At 43.8% G+C, this 21260-nt stretch overlaps 1 protein-coding gene, 1 long non-coding RNA gene and 1 other non-coding gene across 3 annotated transcripts; 1 reads left to right on the top strand and 2 right to left on the bottom strand.

Moving 5' to 3' along the window:
- Positions 1-52: 52 nt before the first annotated feature.
- Positions 53-19983, bottom strand: LOC110506696 (importin-7). Its single transcript, XM_021586504.3, has 24 exons — positions 19721-19983; positions 13564-13645; positions 9408-9561; positions 9125-9283; positions 8827-8983; positions 8382-8471; positions 8095-8189; positions 7653-7737; positions 7263-7497; positions 7019-7095; positions 5994-6110; positions 5686-5775; positions 4829-4994; positions 4524-4684; positions 4187-4315; positions 3506-3572; positions 3198-3323; positions 2996-3093; positions 2801-2896; positions 2470-2690; positions 2126-2334; positions 1742-1948; positions 1221-1337; positions 53-1091 (listed from the first exon to the last, which is right to left on the bottom strand). Exons 1-24 carry the CDS (start codon positions 19802-19804, stop codon positions 991-993), a joined length of 3123 nt encoding a protein of 1040 aa, XP_021442179.1. The 5' UTR covers positions 19805-19983; the 3' UTR covers positions 53-990.
- LOC149971439 (uncharacterized) lies at positions 1287-2361 on the top strand. Its single transcript, XR_016492302.1, has 2 exons — positions 1287-1358; positions 1471-2361. It is a non-coding gene; the product is annotated as an uncharacterized LOC149971439 (long non-coding RNA).
- On the bottom strand, positions 6310-6487 carry LOC118944578 (small nucleolar RNA SNORA23). Its single transcript, XR_005039930.2, has one exon. It is a non-coding gene; the product is annotated as a small nucleolar RNA SNORA23 (small nucleolar RNA).
- Positions 19984-21260: the final 1277 nt, after the last annotated feature.

The following is a 21260-nucleotide window of genomic DNA, read 5'->3' as shown; positions in this document are numbered from 1 at the left end:
ATTACTGAGTGCACAACTGTGTAGCTGTTAGTAAACAGTCAAATGCATGCAATCCAACTTAACTTTTTTTTTAATATGTTGTGTATATAGATGGTTCATTCATACACCAATCAAATGCTTGAGACCTTCACAATCAAGTCCAATTGTACATGCTTCAATGAAGCATCGAATTGACTTTGTGCTCACAACACGTCTTGTATCCAAACTGAACACCAAGAGCATTCTTTTTTCAGGAATCTAGAATGTTTCCACTTTAGCAGCAAAGTGATGCCACTCATTATTCTACACCGTAACCAAAGTTACAGCGGTTTGTGTTTTAAATGGTCTTAATTGATTTAAAAATTGCAGTCTGATACAGAAGGCTAGGAGACCTGAACAATATGAAAGTGCTAGTCATTAAATTTACAGAAATCAGGCATCACCATAGTGCCATGAAGTATCCAATATGCTACATATGAATACACTTGACACCTTACAAATGCTTCTGGTTGTTTTAGCAAGGCTACTTAAAAATCAAGAACCTTGGCTTGTATATACATAACAAACATGAGAATTTGTTAATGCAGAAAATAACAGACAACACTACTGCCAGAGGTATAATCTTATCACGCACGGCCTTTTGGCCAAAACAGTGAAAATGATGAAACACTTAGTCCCATTATCAATTTCAAATTGTTAAGCCCTCCCATTTTGTTTAAGAGGGAAGAAAAAAAGTCCCCGTCCTAGTATCCTCCACAGTGGATCCCAGAAGACAATGTTGTTTTGAGCTTATTTTTTCTCTTGCTTCAAGCTCAAGTTCTTGGTTTGTTTTCCCAGCCATTTGTTGCATTTGGTTGTCTTCCCACTTCTTCTGGTGCTATTTCCAATTTGATAGTCAGATTGAAGAGTCAGTGAGAAGAACCAGTTCTGGAACCACTACTTAAGGGAACAACACAAGCTTTTTTCACTTCACTACAATCAGTCAGAGTAATAAAAGGGAGAAGGGACGACTCAATTCATTCCTGGAGCGTTGCCTCCAAAGTTGAAATTAGTTGGCACCACTTCTGGCACTGTGAACTTGTATCCGCCATGCTTCTCGATCATTTTGGATTCTAGAATGAAGAAAATAGGGCAATTATACAACAGGCCAAACATGGTAAGTGTTTATTTCCTATGATATTAAAACAATTAAATAAAAATTAACAGCTGTCTTATTGTATGACGGGGATACATTTACTTACCATGTGCTGCCCGTCTCTGGTCTGCAAGTGTGCCAATGTCATGTAGGTGTTTTCCTTGTTCCTCATCAAGGGTTTGTGTGAGTGCCTGGTACCATGCTGGGTCACGGGTCTGGATATCTGAGTTGGAGAAAAACATAGGTAACTTAAGTTTTCCCTCCACTTTTATGTATGATTTACACTTAAGCAACATATTGCGTTCATGTCTTCAATCCCGAGATCTCGTTTATATTGTGTTGTTAAACCTTCTCAGACAAATGCCTCGATGTCTTCAACTGAAGAACATGCTGCTGTGGGGAATTGAACGTGACCCTGATCCAGTGACCACTGACAGTGTCCCGTTCCGAATCATTATTATTTCATCACTTAAGATCTTGTACTAATAATGCACTTTAAATAACAGACCTTAATATTATGAAACACATTTGTGAGTGTAAACACTAATTCACTGTTTATGTCCAATTTGTATCCTTAACTTGACGACCCATCACTAGCTTTGTGTGCCTGAAAGGTGGTCTCCTTACTCTGTAGTATGGCCTTGAAGATCTGGTATTCATCCACCAGGTTGTCTTCGTCATCTACAGCTGTAGTGTATCCCTCCAGTGCAGTCTCCTCTGCGTCGTCCTCATCCCAGTCCTCATCATCCCCATCCTCTCCTGCATGCTTGGCCAGCATCTCCAAGTACTCCTGGCCCTCCTCATCAATGTCATCCTCATCACTGCCCAGCTCGACTGAGGAAAGGTACAATGGATTAATTTATTACTGATCAATCTACTAGCACAACTCAAACCATCTACCAATGAAGTGCTCCTTGCAGCTGTATCTTGTTCTATTTAATATAGTAGGAAGCTTAAATAAGGGAGTGACAATGGGACTTATGAGTTCAGAGGATAGCACAAATGCCGTACCATTCTCCTCATCCTCCTCTCCATCTCCATCTTCATCTTCATCCTCATTCTCGTTCTCTGCTTGACAGGCGTAGGCCCTCTTGAGGCCGTTGAAGAGCAGGATGGCTGCGGGAAGCAGTTGGCCAGCCACCTGGTTGACAGCCTGGGGCCTCTGCTCCAAGTCAATGAGGGCACACAGGCCAAGCACACAGATCTTCCTATCGTGGAGCCTGGGGAATAATTTAAAAAAAAAAATGTAATCTTACAGTACATTTTTCCTCTACTTGATATCAAACTATATGGTGGACCAGAGAAACCAGACGAGCTGTAAATATATTAAACGTGAGCATCTTTCCTGGTCTTACCCCAGGAAGCAGTCAACGTCTTTGAGCCACTGGGAGATGAAGTGGTTGGTGATGGGCTCAGTGTTGTTTGGGAAGCGCAGGTTCTCCAGGGTGTTGAGCAGCAGAGGGGGGCTGTAGTACAGGGCAGCGATGGCCACTTGCAGACACATGGTCCTCAGCTCACTGGTCTTCACCTCCCTCGTCAGCCTTTCCAGCGCAGCAGCCACAAACAAGGGAACAACCTGCAGGAGTGGAAAAGAAAGTCTAAGGTGACTGTATGTGCTTCTCAAAAGCAGTTACTTTGAATACAGTCGTAGCCATACAAGATTTAGTGTAGAAGCCAGACACTTACCTGATCAATTCCGCGCCCTTTGCACTGCAGAATAACCACCTCCAACAGCTTGGCTGCATGACACTCTGGATCCTCACCTGGATCACCAGTCAGAACCTGCATGGAAAACAGATGATCAACTTGTTCACACCCAGCAAAAATACACACCACCAATATGTGTGAAAAAAATTGCATAGCGGCTGTAAGTAACTGTACCTTCTTGCACATGCTGTAGATTATCTCCAGGTATTTAGTGTCAGACAGGAGAGTGTCTGTGTCAACCGTGACGTAGTTGTGAAGGAGAGGCATCATGTCTGAAATAGAGTCACATTCCCAATTTAATATAGTGTTTGTGTATATAATAGTCAAATCACCATAACAGGCAAAGTTGAGACTAGCAGGTTGGTGAGCAGAATACCTGTAAAGTAGTCAAAGCCATCCTGCTGGAAGACCTCAAACACCAAGGGGAGGAGCTGCCACATCTGTTGGGACACCTGCTGGCAGGTCAGGCTGTGTGCCAGAGACAGGATCTCCTCGTAGAACTCTGAAAATCAGCACACACACACACACACAGGTTGGGTGTCAAAGAGGTAAACATAGGACAACCCCCCCAGAGTGAGTCAGTCACGTAAATGACTCTAGACACCTCGCCCACCTGTAAGCGTCAGAGAGACGGGAGGACCCGGTTTGGAATGTGGTGGGACAGGAAGAGCAAGGGAGACTTACCCAGGACGTGCTGCTGCAGGACGGTGCCAATCACCTGCAGACATATACCCTCCAGCTGCTGGGTGATCTAAAACAGAAACCCCATTCATTTAGTTCGAGCACTGGAACACACACACATACACAGATTCACCATGAACATACAAGTGGTGTTGAAAGAGTAGATTTGATGATTTCATTGTGCAAGTAATTTCCGGAAAACCAAATACCTGTGGGTAGGCACACTGATAAAAACAACATCATAAGTCAACAGCTTTACTTTACACAGTCAACGACCACGAGTAGCATACTAAGAAGACATATCTAACTGTTGACCAACATTTGCTGGTTTGGCTGGTTCCAAGCCCCACGGTCCTGTGCGTCGGCGGACGTACGGGCAGAGAGCCACAGTGCTATTTCTAGAGGCATCAGCCTGCAAGGCACTTTGAAGAGAGAACAGTGTGTGTTTCCAGGAGCGGGTGGGCAGCTGGGAGTGTGCTGGCAGGCAGCAGTGTGAGCTGGGAGGGAAGCTGCTGTACTGAGTGGGTGTTTGGTTGAATGGCTGTAAGCAAATATGCCTTGTCCGAACTAGAATGGCCAAACTAGAATGGCCAATAGGGCAGGAGCCCATATCCTGTTTCTGTAGCATGAGACAGCTTGATGTACAAGTAGACCCCATGGACAGGACACCATGGCTGTACTCACCTCTTTGTGGTCCTCCACCACACTGAGCAGTGTGTCGATAGTGTTGAGGATGCCCATGGCTGTCACCGCCTTGTCGTCCCCTCCCTCCTCGTCAGGCCCCGTCTGGATGACCTGGTTGAAGGTCATCGCCTGAGGAGAGACGGGAATAACAGCCATAAGTGGGTTTTCCTGAGAGCAGAGTCTTTAAAACCAGACCAACATGGAACTAGGAGAGATGGTAATTGGACCTTATTTCCTCTCTCCATGCCTGACAAACAGAACTGTAAATTGATCAAAGGAAGGAGACTTCCTGTGCAGGGCCTTTTTATGAGTCAGGCAGAGCACACACACTCCTCACCAAGTGCTGTGTCATCTCCACAGCGATGGGCGTGACCTCTTCGCTGTACTCGCAGATCATCTTCTGGATGACGTTAGTGAGGTCATCGTTCTCCGTTTCACGCACAATGTGCAGGAGGGCCTGCATCACAGGCCGGATGAATGGAGTGATATACTCTTTGGCTAGGAATGAGGAAAAACATGACAGAGGAGCACTTAGTGATAATCAGCTATATCATTTGGATTCAAGAAGAACATTAACTATTAATGTTATTCAGCAAAGAAAAAGACTCTTCTGAGTCTGACAGTGGAGAGATAGCTAGCTACCTTTCTCCTGGTTGCTGATGAGGACCTGCAGGGCGATGGCTGCCTCCACTTTAACAGGCATCTCGTTGTCGTTGATCAGGCAGAGGCGGGTCAGCTCCAGGGCTGTCTGCAGGTTCTGGTCACTCTTAAACTTGACCTCACAGAAGTAATGAAGGACCCAACAGGCCTATGGGGGAAACACCAGAGATGGTGGTTAACACAGTTAACAAACTGGCTATAATTCTCCTAAATCTAGAATTTCTATCTAGAACCATCAAGATGTGAAGAGTTGAAAAGCCATTGCAATGACAGAGGCAGAACTGTCAGAAAACACGGGTGTTTTACCAAATCATTGTCATTAATATTATTGATACACTCAAATGTATTTATAAAGCCCTTCTTACATCAGCTGATGTCAAAGTGCTGTACAGAAACGCAGCTTAAAACCCCAAACAGCAAGCAATGCAGGTGTAGAAGCACAGTGGCTAGGAAAAACTCCCTAGAAAGGCCAGAACCTAGGAAGAAACCTAGAGAGGAACCAGCCTAAACCTAGAGGAACCAGTCCTCTTCTGGCTGTGTCGGGTGGAGATTATAACAGAACATGGCCAAGATGCTCAAATGTTCATAGATGACCAGCAGGGTCAAATAATAATAATCACAGTGGTTGTCGAGGATGCAACAGGTCAGCGCCTCAGGAGTAAATGTCAGTTGGCTTTTCAATGCTGATCATTCAGAGTATCTCTAACGCTCCTGTCGTCTCCAGACAGTTGAAAACAGCAGGTCTGGGACAGGTAGCATGTCCGGTGATCAGCTCACATGCTCTCCCCTTCTCCCCACTGGAGCCCTGGGACAGAATGATCTGGCAACGTGACACTTACTCTGGCTCTCATATAGCCCAGCTCACTGCGGAACAGAGTGAAGACGTGGTTCTGCAGCATGAACTCCATCTGGTCTTTATAGACCTTTTTCTGTTTCCAGGGGAGAGATGAAAATGAAAATCATGGTTAACAAAAATGCATTTAATGTATTTGACTGCCACGTGGGAGCCATAAAGGGAACTTAAGTGATAAAACAATTTGGCAAAATAGTTACACGCCGAGTCAGCTACCTCATCTGATGAGTACATGGTCAGATCAAAGGTCAACTAGAAAAGAGGAGATAGCAGGTGGTGTTGGGGGTTAATCACCTTGAGCAGGATTTCAGCCAGAGAGCCAATCATGTGCAGCGCTCCGTCCTTCTTCCTGGGGTCAGAGGTGGGCTCAGTGAGGATCTGATAACAGAAGCCCATGGTTTTCTGAAGAACCTAGAGAATAAAGAAATGCATTCAGTCAAATGTGCTGCTTCTGTGTATCCTGGCTAACTGCTACACATTAACATCAAACACCTCTGATATGTCCCAAATGGCACACTAATCCATGCATAGTGCACTACTTTTGACCAAGGCCCATGGGTTAGTGCACTATGTAGGGAATAGGGTGTCATTTGAGATGCAAGCCAGGAGAGTTTGTGGGAGAGTATGGAGGCTGGCCCGTGGTGAGGAGTCAGAGACGTCACAGGTCAGTACTATGATCTCCAGTGGCTCTATGGCTGCAGGTGTGGAGTGAGCACCGCCGCACAGACTATAAGACACAGCCAGACGTCAGCACGTAACATGGACAGGCACCACACACCCCGTTCACCCACAGCCAAAACGGAATAGAACTACCTCCATGCTAAAACACCACCTTACATTTAGAACAGAAAGAAAGCCGTAATAAAGCCGTAATACGTAACACATCTGACTAAGGAGCTACAGCAACTAAAGTAGTGCTTTCTTCCAGCTATGCTCCTTTGTTTGCCAGTGTTCTCCTGGCTCGACACATCCACAGACTGGTTCCAACAGCTCTGTACTGTTGTTGGAGCAACAGGGCGCTAATGAGATCCACAGCAGGACAGGGCGGAGGAATGGGCAAGGCCATAAATAAGGGCAGGAGTGAGGCCAGTAGAGAGAGAAAAAATAAAATAAAACAGGCACCGGGCCATCCGTCCCAAATAGCACCCTATTCCCAATATAGTGCACTACTTTTGAACAGGGTTCTGGGCAGAATAAATTAGTAGTGCACTATATAGGGAATAGGGTGCCATTTGGAATGAACAGGATCACATCATGGCAGGCTGTTGACCCTGCCAGGACCAGGAAGACTCAGCTTTCACATCAGAACCACAACTCACTTCTTTCCTCTTGTTGCAGGAGGTGAAGAGCAGGGTCTGAGCTGCCGTGGTGGGAGAGATGAAATCCTCGAACACATCTGAGACAGGACAGAGAGTCAGCAGATCATTGGTTTGTTAGAATAGCTTTACACAGTTAAATCTTTGAACTGATCACTTCCAGGCAGTCTGATTCCAGGACATTCCTTCTGGATGACAAACACTTTGGAAATCAGAGAAATATTCCGTAAACAAGAATGGCGCTTACCAAACTTCATGCGAATGTACTCGTATGGGTCCTCCTCCCACAACTCCTGGTCACTGTCCGTGTAGCACATTAGGGGGAAAACCACATCCTGAATGATACCCTGGATATGTGGCTTCAGGTTCTTCCAGGTGACAGCGTGTGCGATTCCCTGGTTAATATAGTTGAGTGTCTGCTGGAGGACTCTGGGAGCCACGTATTGCTTCTCCTTGTACTGATATAAGACCTTCAGCAGCACCTACAGACAGACAGATCAGTTCCCTCTGGATGAGATCAGACTCCCATGCAGACAGACACAGTTGAAAGGCAACCTTCTGTCCCTCAGTCAATCCCAGTTCATGCATCACACATCTTTCAGCTCAGACAAAGCCAAGAGCGGCCTTAGCCTCTCACCTGTTGTGCTGCCACTGCGTATCCCTTGAGGAAGAGATCGGCAAACTCTGTGTACTCTTTGGTAGTGTTGCCTGGGCTGCCATACCTGGGAGGGGTTTAAAGATGCTTTCACATGTTAATATACACCGAACCAAAATATAAACACAACACAAAGTGTTGGTCCCATGTTTCATGAGCTGAAATTTAAGATCCCAGACATTTTCCATATGCACAAAAGGTTACTCTCCAATTTTGTGCACACATTTGTTTACATCCCTGCTAGTGAGCATTTCTCCTTTGTCAAGATAATCCATCCACCAGACAGGTAATAATGATAAGTGACATCATTAAGGGGTTATCAGTTTCACCTGGTCAGTCTCATGGAAAGAGTAGGTGTTCATAATGTTCTGTACACTCAGTGTAGTACAGTGACAGTGTGCTGGGGTGGGTTGAGTAGGCTTACCTCTCAAAGAGCCTGGCTAGGATGTGGAGGGCCCACTTCTTACACTTCCACCAGGGCAGCTCAGGTCTCTCATCCTCATCCACCTGCAAGGTCTCCTGTGAGGCACAGACAGGGAAGGAGGGGAGAAAGAGAAAAAAAAAATATATATATATATATCAGCTTTCTTTCAACTAGCAGCAATTAAAATAAACCAAACAAACTACAGCTAATGTGTTTGGGAGCTACTTGATTTGCAGTCAACCTATTTGTGCTCCCTCCTTGCCCTACCACAGTAAATCTGCCCTCACCGGAGGCACGTCTCTATCCACCACTGTCTTCAGGATCTCCATCCACTCCGTCAGGTTCTGTCGGTTGATCAGCTCCAAGGGAAGGTTATACTGTGGACAGAGAAAAGGAGAAACCCTGTCTATTCAATTCAAAAAGCTTTGTCGTCGTTCCAATGGACAGACAGAAAACCCTAGACAGCAGTGCAGTCTGGCATGCTGAGGGGGACAGGTCTAGCCCAGTGGCCCTGACATGGACCAGATGGTCCTCAGCCCCCCCCCCCCTACAAGACAACCATAATAGACCCATCTCCAAACCCAGTATTATGGAAGTAGTAGCTAAATACCTGGACACTACACCTATACATCCAAATTTAGACAAGTACCATACACTCCCTATACAATCAACACAGACTAATATATACACAACTTCTAAGAAGGTGAGCGTGACAGATATGGTCAGTAGTACCTGGAAGAGGGCGTAGAGGATCTTGAAGATCTGTTTTTGCACCAGGACAGATTCACTGGAAGGGTCAGGGAGCAGCTGGATGAAGCGGTCCTTCAGCATGGGCATGAAGATCTGCATGGCCGCCACCAGAGGACTGCGCTCGTCTGGCTTCTTGTACCTGTCAAACACACAATCAGAAACATCAGCCACCCGAAGACATAGCAAACAGTTCTATAATACAGTCTCTGTTCCAAATGGCACCCCATTCCCTAAATGGTTAGGACACAAACATGGTCACTCTAAAACAAGGAGTCCTTACTCATAGTTTTTAACCAGCTGGTAGAGGCAGAGCAGGATGCCCAGCCAGCCGGCACTGTTATCTGACTGCAGGTAGAAGCCAATCTTGTCCACGATGGCAGTCCACTTGCCGGGGTAGTCGTGTTTAATCATGTGGTGGATGCATGTCGTCAGCTGCACTCTGAAGGGTTAGACAGGAGAAAGGTTGGAAGACGATCTGGTTGAGCAGAGCTACCTCTACCCCTATCCCCCCTCTTCTGGCGCTGTGCAGTGAGCTGAGCAGCCACAGGGTGGTGGTCAGTTACCTGATGCGCTCGGGGGAGTGGATGATTGCCTCCACAATGTTGTCACGGATAAACTGCCTGTCCTCTTCTGGTATGTTATTGACAGGCGTCTCCGTGCTGGTACCGTCCCCCTCGCTCCAGTGCTGGGTCACCATGTTCTTTAGGTAGATCACCCCTGGGGAGAGGGGGACATTCAACTGACTAAACATAAGACAGGCTTCATAGAGATCCTAATAATATTGGATTACATACAGTGCATTCGCAAAGTATTCAGACCCCTTAACTTTTTCCACATTCTGTTACGTAACAGCCTTATTACAAAATTGATTGAAATGCCCCCCCCCCCCCCCCCCCTCAAAATACTCCATAATGACAAAATAAAATCTGAAGAAATTGCACATTTATTAATAATAAACTGAAATATCACATTTACATTAGTATTTAGACTCTTTACTCAGTACTTTGTTGATGCACCTTTGGCAGCGATTACAGCCTTGAGTCTTATTTGGTATGACGCTATAAGCTTGGCACACCTGTTTTTGGAGAGTTCCTTGCATTCTTCTCTGCAGATCCTCTCAAGCTCTGTTAGGTTGGATGGGGAGCGTTGATGCACAGCTATGGTCAGGTCTCAAAGACATTGAGGCTTGTACCGAAGCCACTCCTCAGTTGTCGTCTCGGCTGTGTGCTTAGTTAGGGTCGTTGTCATGTTGGAAGGTGAACCTTGGCCCTAGTCTGAGGCCATAAGCGCTCTGGAGCAGGTTATCATCAATATCTCTGCTCTGTTCATCTTTCCCTCGATGCTGACTAGTCTCCCAGTACCTGCAGCTGAAAAACATCCCCACATCATGATGCTGCCACCACCATGCTTCAACGTAGGGATGGTATTGGCCATGTGCTGAGCAATGCCTGGTTTCCTCCAGACGTGAGGTCAATCTTGGTTTCATTAGACCAGAGAATCTTGTTTCTCATGGTTTGAGAGTCCTTTAGGTGCCTTTTGGCAAACTCCAAGCGGGCAGCCGCTTGGAGTTTTACTGGGGAGTGGCTTTCGTCTGGCAACTCTACCATAAAGGCCTGATTGTTGGAGTGCTGCAGAGATGGTTGTCCTTCTGAAAGGTTCTCCCATCTCTACAGAGGAACTCTAGAGCTCTGTCAGAGTGACCATTGGGTTCTTGGTTACCTCCCTGACCAAGGCCCTTATCCCCAAATGCTCAGTTTGGCCGGGCTGCCAGCTCTAGGAAGAGTCTTGGTGGTTCCAAACTTCATCCATTTAAGAATGATGGAGGCCACTCTGTTCGTGGGGACCTTCAATGCTGCAGAAATGTTTTGGTACTCTTCCCCAGATCTGTGACTCGACACAATCCTGTCCCGGAGCTCTACGGACAATTCCTTCTACCTCATGTCTTGGTTTTTGCTCTGACATGCACTGTCAACTGTGGGACCTTATATAGATAGGTGTGTGCCTTTCCAAATCATGTCTAATAAATTGAATTTACCACAGGTTGACTCCAGTTTAGTTGTAGAAACATCTCAATGATGATCAACGGGAAACAGGATGCACCTGAGCTCAATTTCATGTCTCGTTGCTAAGGGTCTGAATACTTATGTAAATAAGATTCTCTTTATATAATTGTATACATTTTTTTTTTTAAATCATTTATCATTGAGGGTAGATTGATGAGGAAATGTTTTTATTTAATGCATTTTAGAATAAGACTAATGTAACAAAACGTAGAAAACGGGAGGGGTCTGACTACTTCCGAATGCACTATATGTAATTATATGGCAGGATTAATGTACAGCTGGTATTCCATCACCTTAGATTTAATTAATGCAAATCATATGATATTGAAGTAAAAATCTGCTTTGATAATGGGGTTTAAATTTAACCCTTCCAATTCCTATGGATTTCCATGTAATTGCAGCTGGTTAAAGTGGCACAATATTCCCCACATCTCTTTAAATCACTTAATATCAGGGAGATCTCTAAATTGTTAGAGTGAGTCAGTGTGACATTGGGAGGTGTGAAAGAGTCCATCAGCCTAGACCAGCACATTCACTGTGACTCCTCTCATGTTGTGCTCAGGCTGAGAGGGAGTAGCAGTCGGCCGGGGGAGTAAGAGGAGTACTTCTAGGCCCCTTTAAGAGCCCACACCTCTCCTCTGTCAACACACTAGCATGGCCCTGTTCATTAGCACTCCCCATCCAAACAAGGAGTCACTCAAATATTCATCCTTCCTCTACCCCCTGAAATTACAGCTCATATCTCTGCCTCCATCTTCAACTGATAAAATCAGAGCAGAGCAGCAGAAAGAGGCCTAATTCCTTAAGTGAGTCATAGAACAGAAGTGTAAAAGTGTAATTTAGTTAGGGGTTTGCAATAGTTCCCCCTCTCTGAATTTGGAGTACGGGTGTGAATTATTCTACAGAGCCACAATGGAGCGTCTGAGGTCAGTGGCTCGCAGGCAGGCCAGGGCGGTTGACAGGGGCTGAGGGACAGGCCAGGCGGTGTATAGGGACAGGCCAGGCGGTGGATAGGGGAGGGGGCAGGCCAGGCAGTGGATAGAGGGGGGAGACAGGCCAGGCAGTGGATAGAGGGGGACAGACAGGCCAGGCAGTGGATAGAGGGGGACAGACAGGCCAGGCAGTGGATAGGAAGGGGACATGCCAGGCAGGGGTCAGACAGACTGCTGACACGTGACAGCTAGCTGGGAAGTCATAATCCTGCCAGTCAGTGCTGACACAGCAAGACTCTCACAACCACCCTCCCCAACCCATTAATGTCCCCCTCTGCCCAGTCCAACACTCAACGTCCCCCTAGCCCACACAATGAGGCAGGGAATAGATGATTCCTGAAATTGCAAAAGATGCAATTGCCTATAATAGTGTGACAGGTTTGAAAAAAACAAACCACGACAAAAAAATATATGCTATTATCTGCCATTAGCAGGCAGGCATTTGCCCTCAATAGGAGAGGGACCTGGGTCTGATCGCACTGCCTTTATGGAATCCCAGACATTTGCCTGCTAGCTACGGAATCGCTTAGCTCCTCCCTTTGTGTCAGATTACAGCAAATGAGCCTCATTACCGCGGAACTTGTGGCCAAAGTGCCGAGTGTGAAGTTCCTGTGGAGGTGCCAAGCCAACATTTAAGCATCTGTTAACCAATGTCGTGCCACCATTGCAGCTGCATTAACTTAATGCAATTGGTCTGAATCGGAGTCAGGTGCAGCAGGGCTCTATGGCAGGCCAAAGAGCACAGTCACAAGGATAGCATTTCTGCTCAACACACCAGTTCCTGGAGAGGTTTGCTTAGAAATGTTCAGGCCATCTGTTTGACAAGAGGCACACAGATTAGCACCCAACGCATAAGGCAGGATGGGCTGCTGCCATGTTAGACTTTTCTCCAGGCTGTCATATTACTATTGTGTTGTTGAAGCAAACTACAATGTCGAAGAACTGACAAGATAGAAGTTAGGACATGCTATGGGTGAGCACAATTGAATACACTAGTGTGGAGTCTAGCAGCACGTTGAAAATGACAGGCTCTGTCTGGTAGCCACCTGAGGACGGCACACATTTTAAATGTAATAAAAGTCAACGAGCCACTGATCAAGAGCAGATCGTCCTAACATATAAATTGCACATCATTACCAGAGAGGCATGTGTGATACATGGACAGGCTACCAACAACCCCTCACACGGAGCATCTCAAACATGTGGAAGGTTATTTTCTAACAAAGGCAGCTGTATCAATGACTAGACACACTGTCCAGGCCAAGCAACTATAAATTTCACTAGAGCCCCCTAGCAGACTAAAAGAAGTGTGAAATCTCAATGCCGTAGGACAGGATAAAATAAGATGCAACAGTAGCATAATAAAAGATGGCATCATATACAACAAAAACACCTTTCTTCTCTTTCTATCATGTGTGTATCTTGGTGAACAAATGTACAAGTTCATGGGAAATTGGTCAGTCTTCACAATATGACTGGTGTCATCCGTGTGGGAGCGGTGACAGTCAGGGCAGGGGTCATCTTTGAGAAAGCGTGCTCAGTTCATTTGAGCTACAGTTGTAGATACTCTTCTCACCGTTCAGTTCCGGTGAATTTCCATCTGCAAGAGAGCCCAGAACCCCACCCCACATCATCATAATAAATACCCATCCTCTGAAACTCACCTGCTTGTCTGACGGGCAAATCTAACTGATCAGACATGGTGACTTGCAGCAGAGCTGACACAAAATTCACCTGGGTGTGACCCTGTAAATGAAAGCAGGAAAGGATGCATGAATATCAAACACTGATGTGTATTTAACCTAAATCAGCAAAACAGTGTATAACAAACATCTTCAGCCATTTGACTCCTTGCTGTCCCCAGTCCACCTGGTCTTGCTGCTGCTCCAGTTTAGTAGTAGTGGTAGTAGTAGGTTTAATTGGTTTCTCAGTCTAAGACTGAAATGTACACCAATTTATAGTCATAACATCAATCATATATAATTAGCAGATCCTAAAGTAGCAAAACACTTAATATAATACATTGGTAAAATATACAATATATGTAAACAAAACAACAATGACAGCTTTAGAAAGCACATCTTTAGAGTTCTTAGGAAGACATTTGCCCTGGGCTATATGGTGTATGCATGATCAGTGTAGTGAAGAATGGGATGGTAGAGTTCTGACAGCGGCCTGTACGTGTCATGGGAGTGTTCAGTTTGTGGCTGTTGCGGGTTTCCTGTCCAGTAATCTGCTGTCTGCTTGGATGGAGCCAGTCCGCAAACTGGGAGTTCGTACTCTGTTTATGCAAGCAGAAGAGAGCACTCCTCGAACACCCACTATTTTATCTAGTGCACCAAATTCCACCTCACTACCGGTCTTTGTTGCCGACTGCAGTACCCAGCAGCGACTGATAGCCTCCCCCGTTAAGGTAAGTGATTCATCAACAGTTTCAACTGTTCTGCCTGTTGCTATGGAACCCTGACCTGTTCACCAGAAGTGCTACCTTGTCCTGGACCTGCTGCTTCCAACTCTCTCTACCAAACCTTCTCTCTCTAACTCAGAATGACCAGCTATGAAAAGCCAACTGACATTTACTCCTGAGGTGCTGACCTGTTGCACCCCATACAACCACTGATTAGTATTATTATTTGACCGTGCTGGTCAACTATGGACGTTTGAACATCTTGGCCATGTACTGTTATATTCGCCACCCGGCACAGCCAGAAGAGGACTGGCCACCCCTCAGAGCTTGGTTCCTCTAGGCTTCTTCCTAGGGAGTTTTCCCTAGCCACCATGCTTCTACATCTTCATTAGAGGCTGACCGATTAATCGGCATGGCCGATTAATTAGGGCCGATTTCAAGTTATGGCGATCGGTAATCGGCATGTTTGCAAGCCGATTATGGCCGATTACAGTGTACAGGAGACTCCGAGGCGGGCTGACCACCTGTTACAGGAGGGCAGCAAGGAGCCAAAGTAAGTTGCTAGCTAACATTAAACATATCTTATAAAATACAATGAATCTTAACATAATCACTAGTTAACTACACATGGTTGATATTACTAGCTTAACTAGCTTGTCCTGCGTTGCATATAATCAATGCGGTGTTTGTTTATTCATCATCGAATCACAGCCTACTTCGCCAAACGGGTGATGATTTAACAAAGGCATTCGTGAAAAAAAGCACTGCCGTTGCACCAATGTACCTAACCATAAACACTAATGCCTTTCTTAAAATCAATGCACAAGTTAGCAGGCAATATTAACTAGGGACATTGTGTCACTTTTCTTGTGTTCTGTGCAAGCAGAGTTAGTGTATATGCAGCAGTTTGGCCTGCCTGGCTCGATGCGAACTGTGTGAAGACCATTTCTTCCTAACAAAGACCGTAAATAATTTGCCAGAATTTTACATAATTATGACATAACATTGAAGGTTGTGCAATGCAACCACAATATTTAGACTTAGATGCCACCCATTCGATAAAACACGGAACGGTTCATTTGTTTTTTCGAAATGATAGGTCATTAATACGGTCAAATCAGGAAACTAAGGCTTGTATTTCCTTGTGTTTTATTATAATTAAGTCTGATTTGATATAGCAGTCTGGGCAGTGGTAGGCAGCAGCAGCAGGCTCGTAAGCATTAATTCAAACAGCACTTTCCTGCGTTTGCCAGTAGCTCTTCGCAACGCTTGAAGCACAGCGCTGTTTATGACTTCAAGTCTATAAACTCCCGAGATTAGGCTGGCAATACTAGTGCCTATAAGAACATCCAATAGTCAAAGGTAAATGAAATACAAATGGTATAGATAGAAATACAGTCCTATAATTCCTAATAAATACAACCTAAAACTTCTTACCTGGGAATATCGAAAACCCATGTTAAAAGGAACCACCAGCTTTCACATGTTGTCATGTTCTGAGCAAGGAACTTAAACATTAGGTTTTTTTATTATAATTTTTTACATGGCAATAATACATGGAATATTGCACTTCTACCTTCTCAAACACTGTTTTTGCATTATTTAAACCATATTGAACATGTTTCATAATTTATTTGAGCCTAAATTGATTTTATTTATGTATTATATTATGTAAAAAAATCAATTAAAAAAAAGTGTTAATTCAGTATTGTTGTAATTGTCATTATTACACATTTTTCAACACTGATACTGAAACTTCTGTTATTGACCAAATACTTATTTTCCACCATAATTTGCAAATATATTCATTCAAAATCCTACCATGTGATTTTCCCCCCTCATTTTGTCTGTCATAGTTGAAGTGTACCTATGATGAAAATTACAGACCTCATCTTTTTAAGTCAGAGAACTTGCACAATTGGTGGCTGACTAAATACTTTTTTGCCCCACTGTACAAGAGTGCAGCATACTTTTTACATTATCATTGATCACATAAGTTTTTTATTTTATTTAACTAGGCAAGTCAGCTAAGAACAAATTCTTACTTTCAATGACGGCCTAGGAACAGTGGGTTAACTGCCTTGTTCATGGGCAGAACGACAGATGTTTAACCTTGTCAGCTCAGGGATTCGGGAATGAAAATGGGTCTCAATGCTTTGCCCCTCACATATCCTTATTTCACTTGCTATATTAAATGAATACTGTTCAGGCTTAACTGCTCCAGATGAGTCAAACGTAAGATAGGAAAAATAGCCTACTACCCTCCTTTCCCGGTAGATAACAATGCACTCAGACCTCTCCCTGGATACCACACAACATGACTCAGATCTAACAATCCAACTGCACATTCTTGTTCTGTGGATTGAAAATCTGGGCATTGTATATTCTGTTGTCACGAAAAACAAAACGACCTCAGATTGTTGAGTAGAGATGTTCATGTACAGTTGTGGCCAAAAGTTGAGAAAGACAATTATTTTCACCAAGTCTGCTGCCTCAGTTTGTATGATGGCAATTTGCATATACTCCAGAATGTTATGAAAAGTGATCAGATGAAATGCAATTAATTGCAAAGTCCCTCTTTGCCATGCAAATGAACTGAATCCCCAAAACGTTTCCACTGCATATCAGCCCTGACACAAAAGGACCAGCTGACATGTCAGTGATTCTCTTGTAAACACATGTGTGAGTGTTGACAAGGCTGGAGATCACTCTGTCATTCTGATTGAGTTCAAATAACAGACTGGAAGCTTCAAAAGGAGGGTGGTGCTTGGAATCATTGTTCTTCCTCTGTCAACCATGGTTACCTGTAAGGAAACACGTGCAGTCATCATTGCTTTGCACAAAAAGGGCTTCACAGGCAAGGATATTGCTGCCAGTAAGATTGCACCTAAATCAATAATTTATCGGATCTCAAGAACTTCAAGGAGAGGGGTTAAATTGTTGTGAAGGCTTCAGGGCGCCCAAGTCCAGCAAGCACCAGGACCATCTCCTAAAGTTGATTCAGGTGCGGGATCGGGGCACCACCAGTACAGAGCTTGCTCAGGAATGGCAGCAGGCAGGTGTGAGAGCATCTGCACACACAGTGAGGCAAAGACGTTTGGAGGATGGCCTGGTGTCAAGATGGGCAGCAAAAAGCCACTTTTCTCCAGGAAAAACACCAGGGACAGACTGATATTCTGCAAAAGGTACAAGGATTGGACTGCTGAGGACTGGTGTAAAGTAATTTTCTCTGATGAATCCCCTTTCCGATTGTTTGGGGCATCCGGAAAAAAGCTTGTCCGGAGAAGACAAGGTGAGCGCTACCATCAGTCCTGTGTCATGCCAAAACAGTAAAACATCCTGAGACCATTCATGTGTGGGGTTGCTTCTCAGCCAAGGGAGTGGGCTCACTCACAATTCTGCTTAAGAACACAGCCACGAATAAAGAATGGTACCAACACATCCTCAGAGAGCAACTTCTCCCAACCACCCAGGAACAGTTTGGTGACGAACAATGCCTTTTCCAGCACGATGGAGCACCTTGACATAAGGCAAAAGTAATAACTAAGTGGCTCGGGGAACAAAACATCAATATTTTGGGTCCATGGCCAGGAAACTCCCCAGACCGAGAACTTGTGGTCAATCCTCAAGAGGCGGGCGGACAAACAAAAACCCACAAATTCTGACAAACTCCAAGCATTGATTATGCAAGAATGGGCTGCCATCAGTCAGGACGTGGCCCAGAAGTTAATTGACAGCATGCCAGGGCAGATTGCAGAGGTCTTGAAAAAGAAGGATCAACACTGTAAATATTGACTCTTTGCATCAACTTCATGTAATTGTCAATAAAAGCCGTTGACACTTATGAAATGCTTGTAATTATACTTCAGTATTCCATAGTAACATCTGACAAAAAATATCTAGACACTGAAGCAGCAAACTTTGTGGAAATTAATATTTGTGTCATTCTCAAAACTTTTGGCCACGACTGTACATTTCATTTTTGAGCCTTGTTAGGCCTACTCTTATCAAACTAGTTAGCTAATAATACGTTCGAGCTGATGACACACAATATGGACACATCACAGAAACAACAACTTCACTTAAAGTTCACCTAAACCCCAGTTACATGACAACACCGTACATCTACCGTACATCTATCGTTCTAAGGATATCATAGCCGAGTATATTTGACACTTCCTCAAGACTTCCTCCTACTAGCTAGCGAGCGAAACATGGCTAACTATGGGACTATAAAATAATTCACGACGTCCGTATATGTTAGTAATCAATGGCACGTCTACATTTGACATATAGTCGACATCTAGACAATGATAATAGGCCATGTTGCACATAGCTGGCTATTTAATTTGTAAGGCTAACATTAGCGAAAGAATTTGCGCACGCGGACAGCTCATCGAATGACTCAATGTAATTGATGTAACACTAGCCGCAAAAGGTTGCTAACGTAGCGCTAGCCAGCGAACATTCACTTTCCCTTTCACAAATGAGGTACAAACAAAACGTTTGCCATGTTAATAAATGCGTAGCTATTATTAATAATGATTGCTATTGTTTACGTTGTGTCTTGCAAGTTAACTAACGTTGGATAAATCAAACCTACCTAGCTAGTTAGCAAATATTAGTTAGCTTGCTAGTTAGCTACGTTCATGGAAGTCAAAGCCAGCAAGCTAAATAATAATGTAACATTAGCTACTCTCATATTAGATACATGATAGGAAAGTAGTTTGATGATAAAAGCTTGAATAACTAACGTTACACCTGTCAATTCGTCCGATTGGTGACATTTTGGCTGACTAACCAGTTTAGTTAGGCATCTAAAATCAACGGGCTAGCTAGTTAGCATTATTGCTGTGCATGTCAGCAGTAAAATTAAAAAAATACACCTGACACGTGATTCACTTAGCCAACTTGCTAATACAGATTTTCGAACTTTTAGCAAACGCTACCTACATTCGTATACTATATCGCATGATTTAGTTAGTTTAGACCAAACTTGTATAAATAAATGGCAAAAATGTGTCTTTCCAACGATTCAAACATGATACATCAGCTAGGCCAAAAGCAAGCATTGTGCAAAAAGGCTTTTTACTGCGTAGCTAGCAGCTAATTATCAAGGAAGCTAATGCTAACTTCCGCACGTTTTTAAAGAACCAACTGCGGGTACATGGGGTGGATTCGCTTGGAGTTGCCGATCTTGGTGTTCAAATATAATTCGAAACTTTGATTATTACACCCGTAACGGCAAAAGTCACATGTATTCACCGAAACATATGTCGAATAGAAAATATTTGATCTGTCAAAGTTCTGGACTGACTCTGGTCTCCCACAGCCACAAGCTAGGAGGACTCCATTCCATCTTTGATGTGTGACACAACAGAAGAGGCCCGATTAGCACCATCACAAGTTTTTACCTCGTTCAGCTGTCTCTCCGCGGCCTCACGCAAGTTTGGGTCCATGGTACCCCGAAGGGCCTCGATCAATACGTTAGGATCCATAGCTAAATCTGGTATGGCTCGGATTCAGTATTTCTGTGGTCTATGAATTCCCAGTCAATGCGCACATGGACGCACGGCTCTTCAGTTACCGGCGCGAAAGGAAGAAGTGAATGAAGTACCCGGATAGATCAGGGCCAAATTTCTCCAACACGAACATCCGCTTCGAACTATTGCACTCTAGGAGTTGTAGTTTTACATGTGTGATATCAATTCAATTCAAGGGGCTTTATTGGCATGGGAAACATGTGTTAACATTGACAAAGCAAGAGAGGTAGATGATATACAAAAGTGAAATAAACATTAAAAATTAACAGTAAACATTACACATACAGAAGTTTCAAAACTCTCTCTCACACGGTCTTACGGTCAGTAAATAAAGACACTGCTGGTAATGAGAACAACATATGAAAATGGAAAGCATGTCATTGCAGTTGGCTAGTAGATTTGAATTTTTCAGCACCATTGAGGTGTCCAAATATCTTAGAAAATATGGTACTAATCTTGCTAAGACCAGAAGAGCTGAGGAGGTAAAGGTGATCATTAAGATAACTTCCCTTTCTCAGAGGTCCCCAGCTGACCTCTTGGGGGAGGAGAAGATGGAACTAATTGAGTTACAAAATAAACTGGATAATATATATAAATTAAAAGCAGAAGGAGCCTTTATTAGATCTAGGAAAAAATGGATTGAGGAGGGAGAACAGAATTCATCCTATTTCTTTAGACTTGAGAAATTTCACTCTGAAAATAACACTATCCATAAGTTAAACATTGATGGTGTTATTACAGATGACCAAACATTAATCGCTAAATACTGTAGCAATTGTTACAGAAAATTGTATAGCTCAACGTACTGGCAGGAATCCACAGATATATTTTTTAACTCACTGAATAATGTTCACTCTATCAGTGATATAGAATCTAAACAGTGTGATGAGCCCATCAAAGTTGAAGAGATTATAGAGTCTATCAAACATCTAAAGAACAATAAATCACCAGGTGTTGATGGAATTACATCAGAATTTTACAAATTATTTTCTGAACAAGTCTTTTCTGAAGTCTTTTTAGAGAGTATTAAAAACAATGTTCTCCCTCCTACAATGAGTCAGGGGTTAATAACACTGATACCTAAGCCTAAAAAAGAAGTGCTGCTCATCGATAACTGGCGTCCAATTTGTCTTCTTAATAATGACTATAAGATATTAGCCTTACTACTTGCAAAAATAAGTAAAGAAGTCCTTTATGCAATCATTGATGAAACACAGTCTGGCTTCATGAGGAACAGACATATTTCTAACAATGTCAGACTAGTATTAGACATACTTAACTACTCAGACCTAATAACTGAGAATAGCTTCATATTATTTTTAGATTTTATAAAGCATTTGACACAGTAGAGCATCAGTTTCTCTTCCACTCCCTTGAGAGACTTGGCTTTGGGGATTTTTTCTGTAAGGCT

The sequence above is a fragment of the Oncorhynchus mykiss genome, chromosome 26 (genome assembly GCF_057628025.1).
Source record: "Oncorhynchus mykiss isolate SJ-2025 chromosome 26, ASM5762802v1, whole genome shotgun sequence".
Classification (NCBI taxonomy): Eukaryota; Metazoa; Chordata; class Actinopteri; order Salmoniformes; family Salmonidae; genus Oncorhynchus; species Oncorhynchus mykiss.
This window is presented reverse-complemented; position numbering and strand designations above follow the sequence as displayed.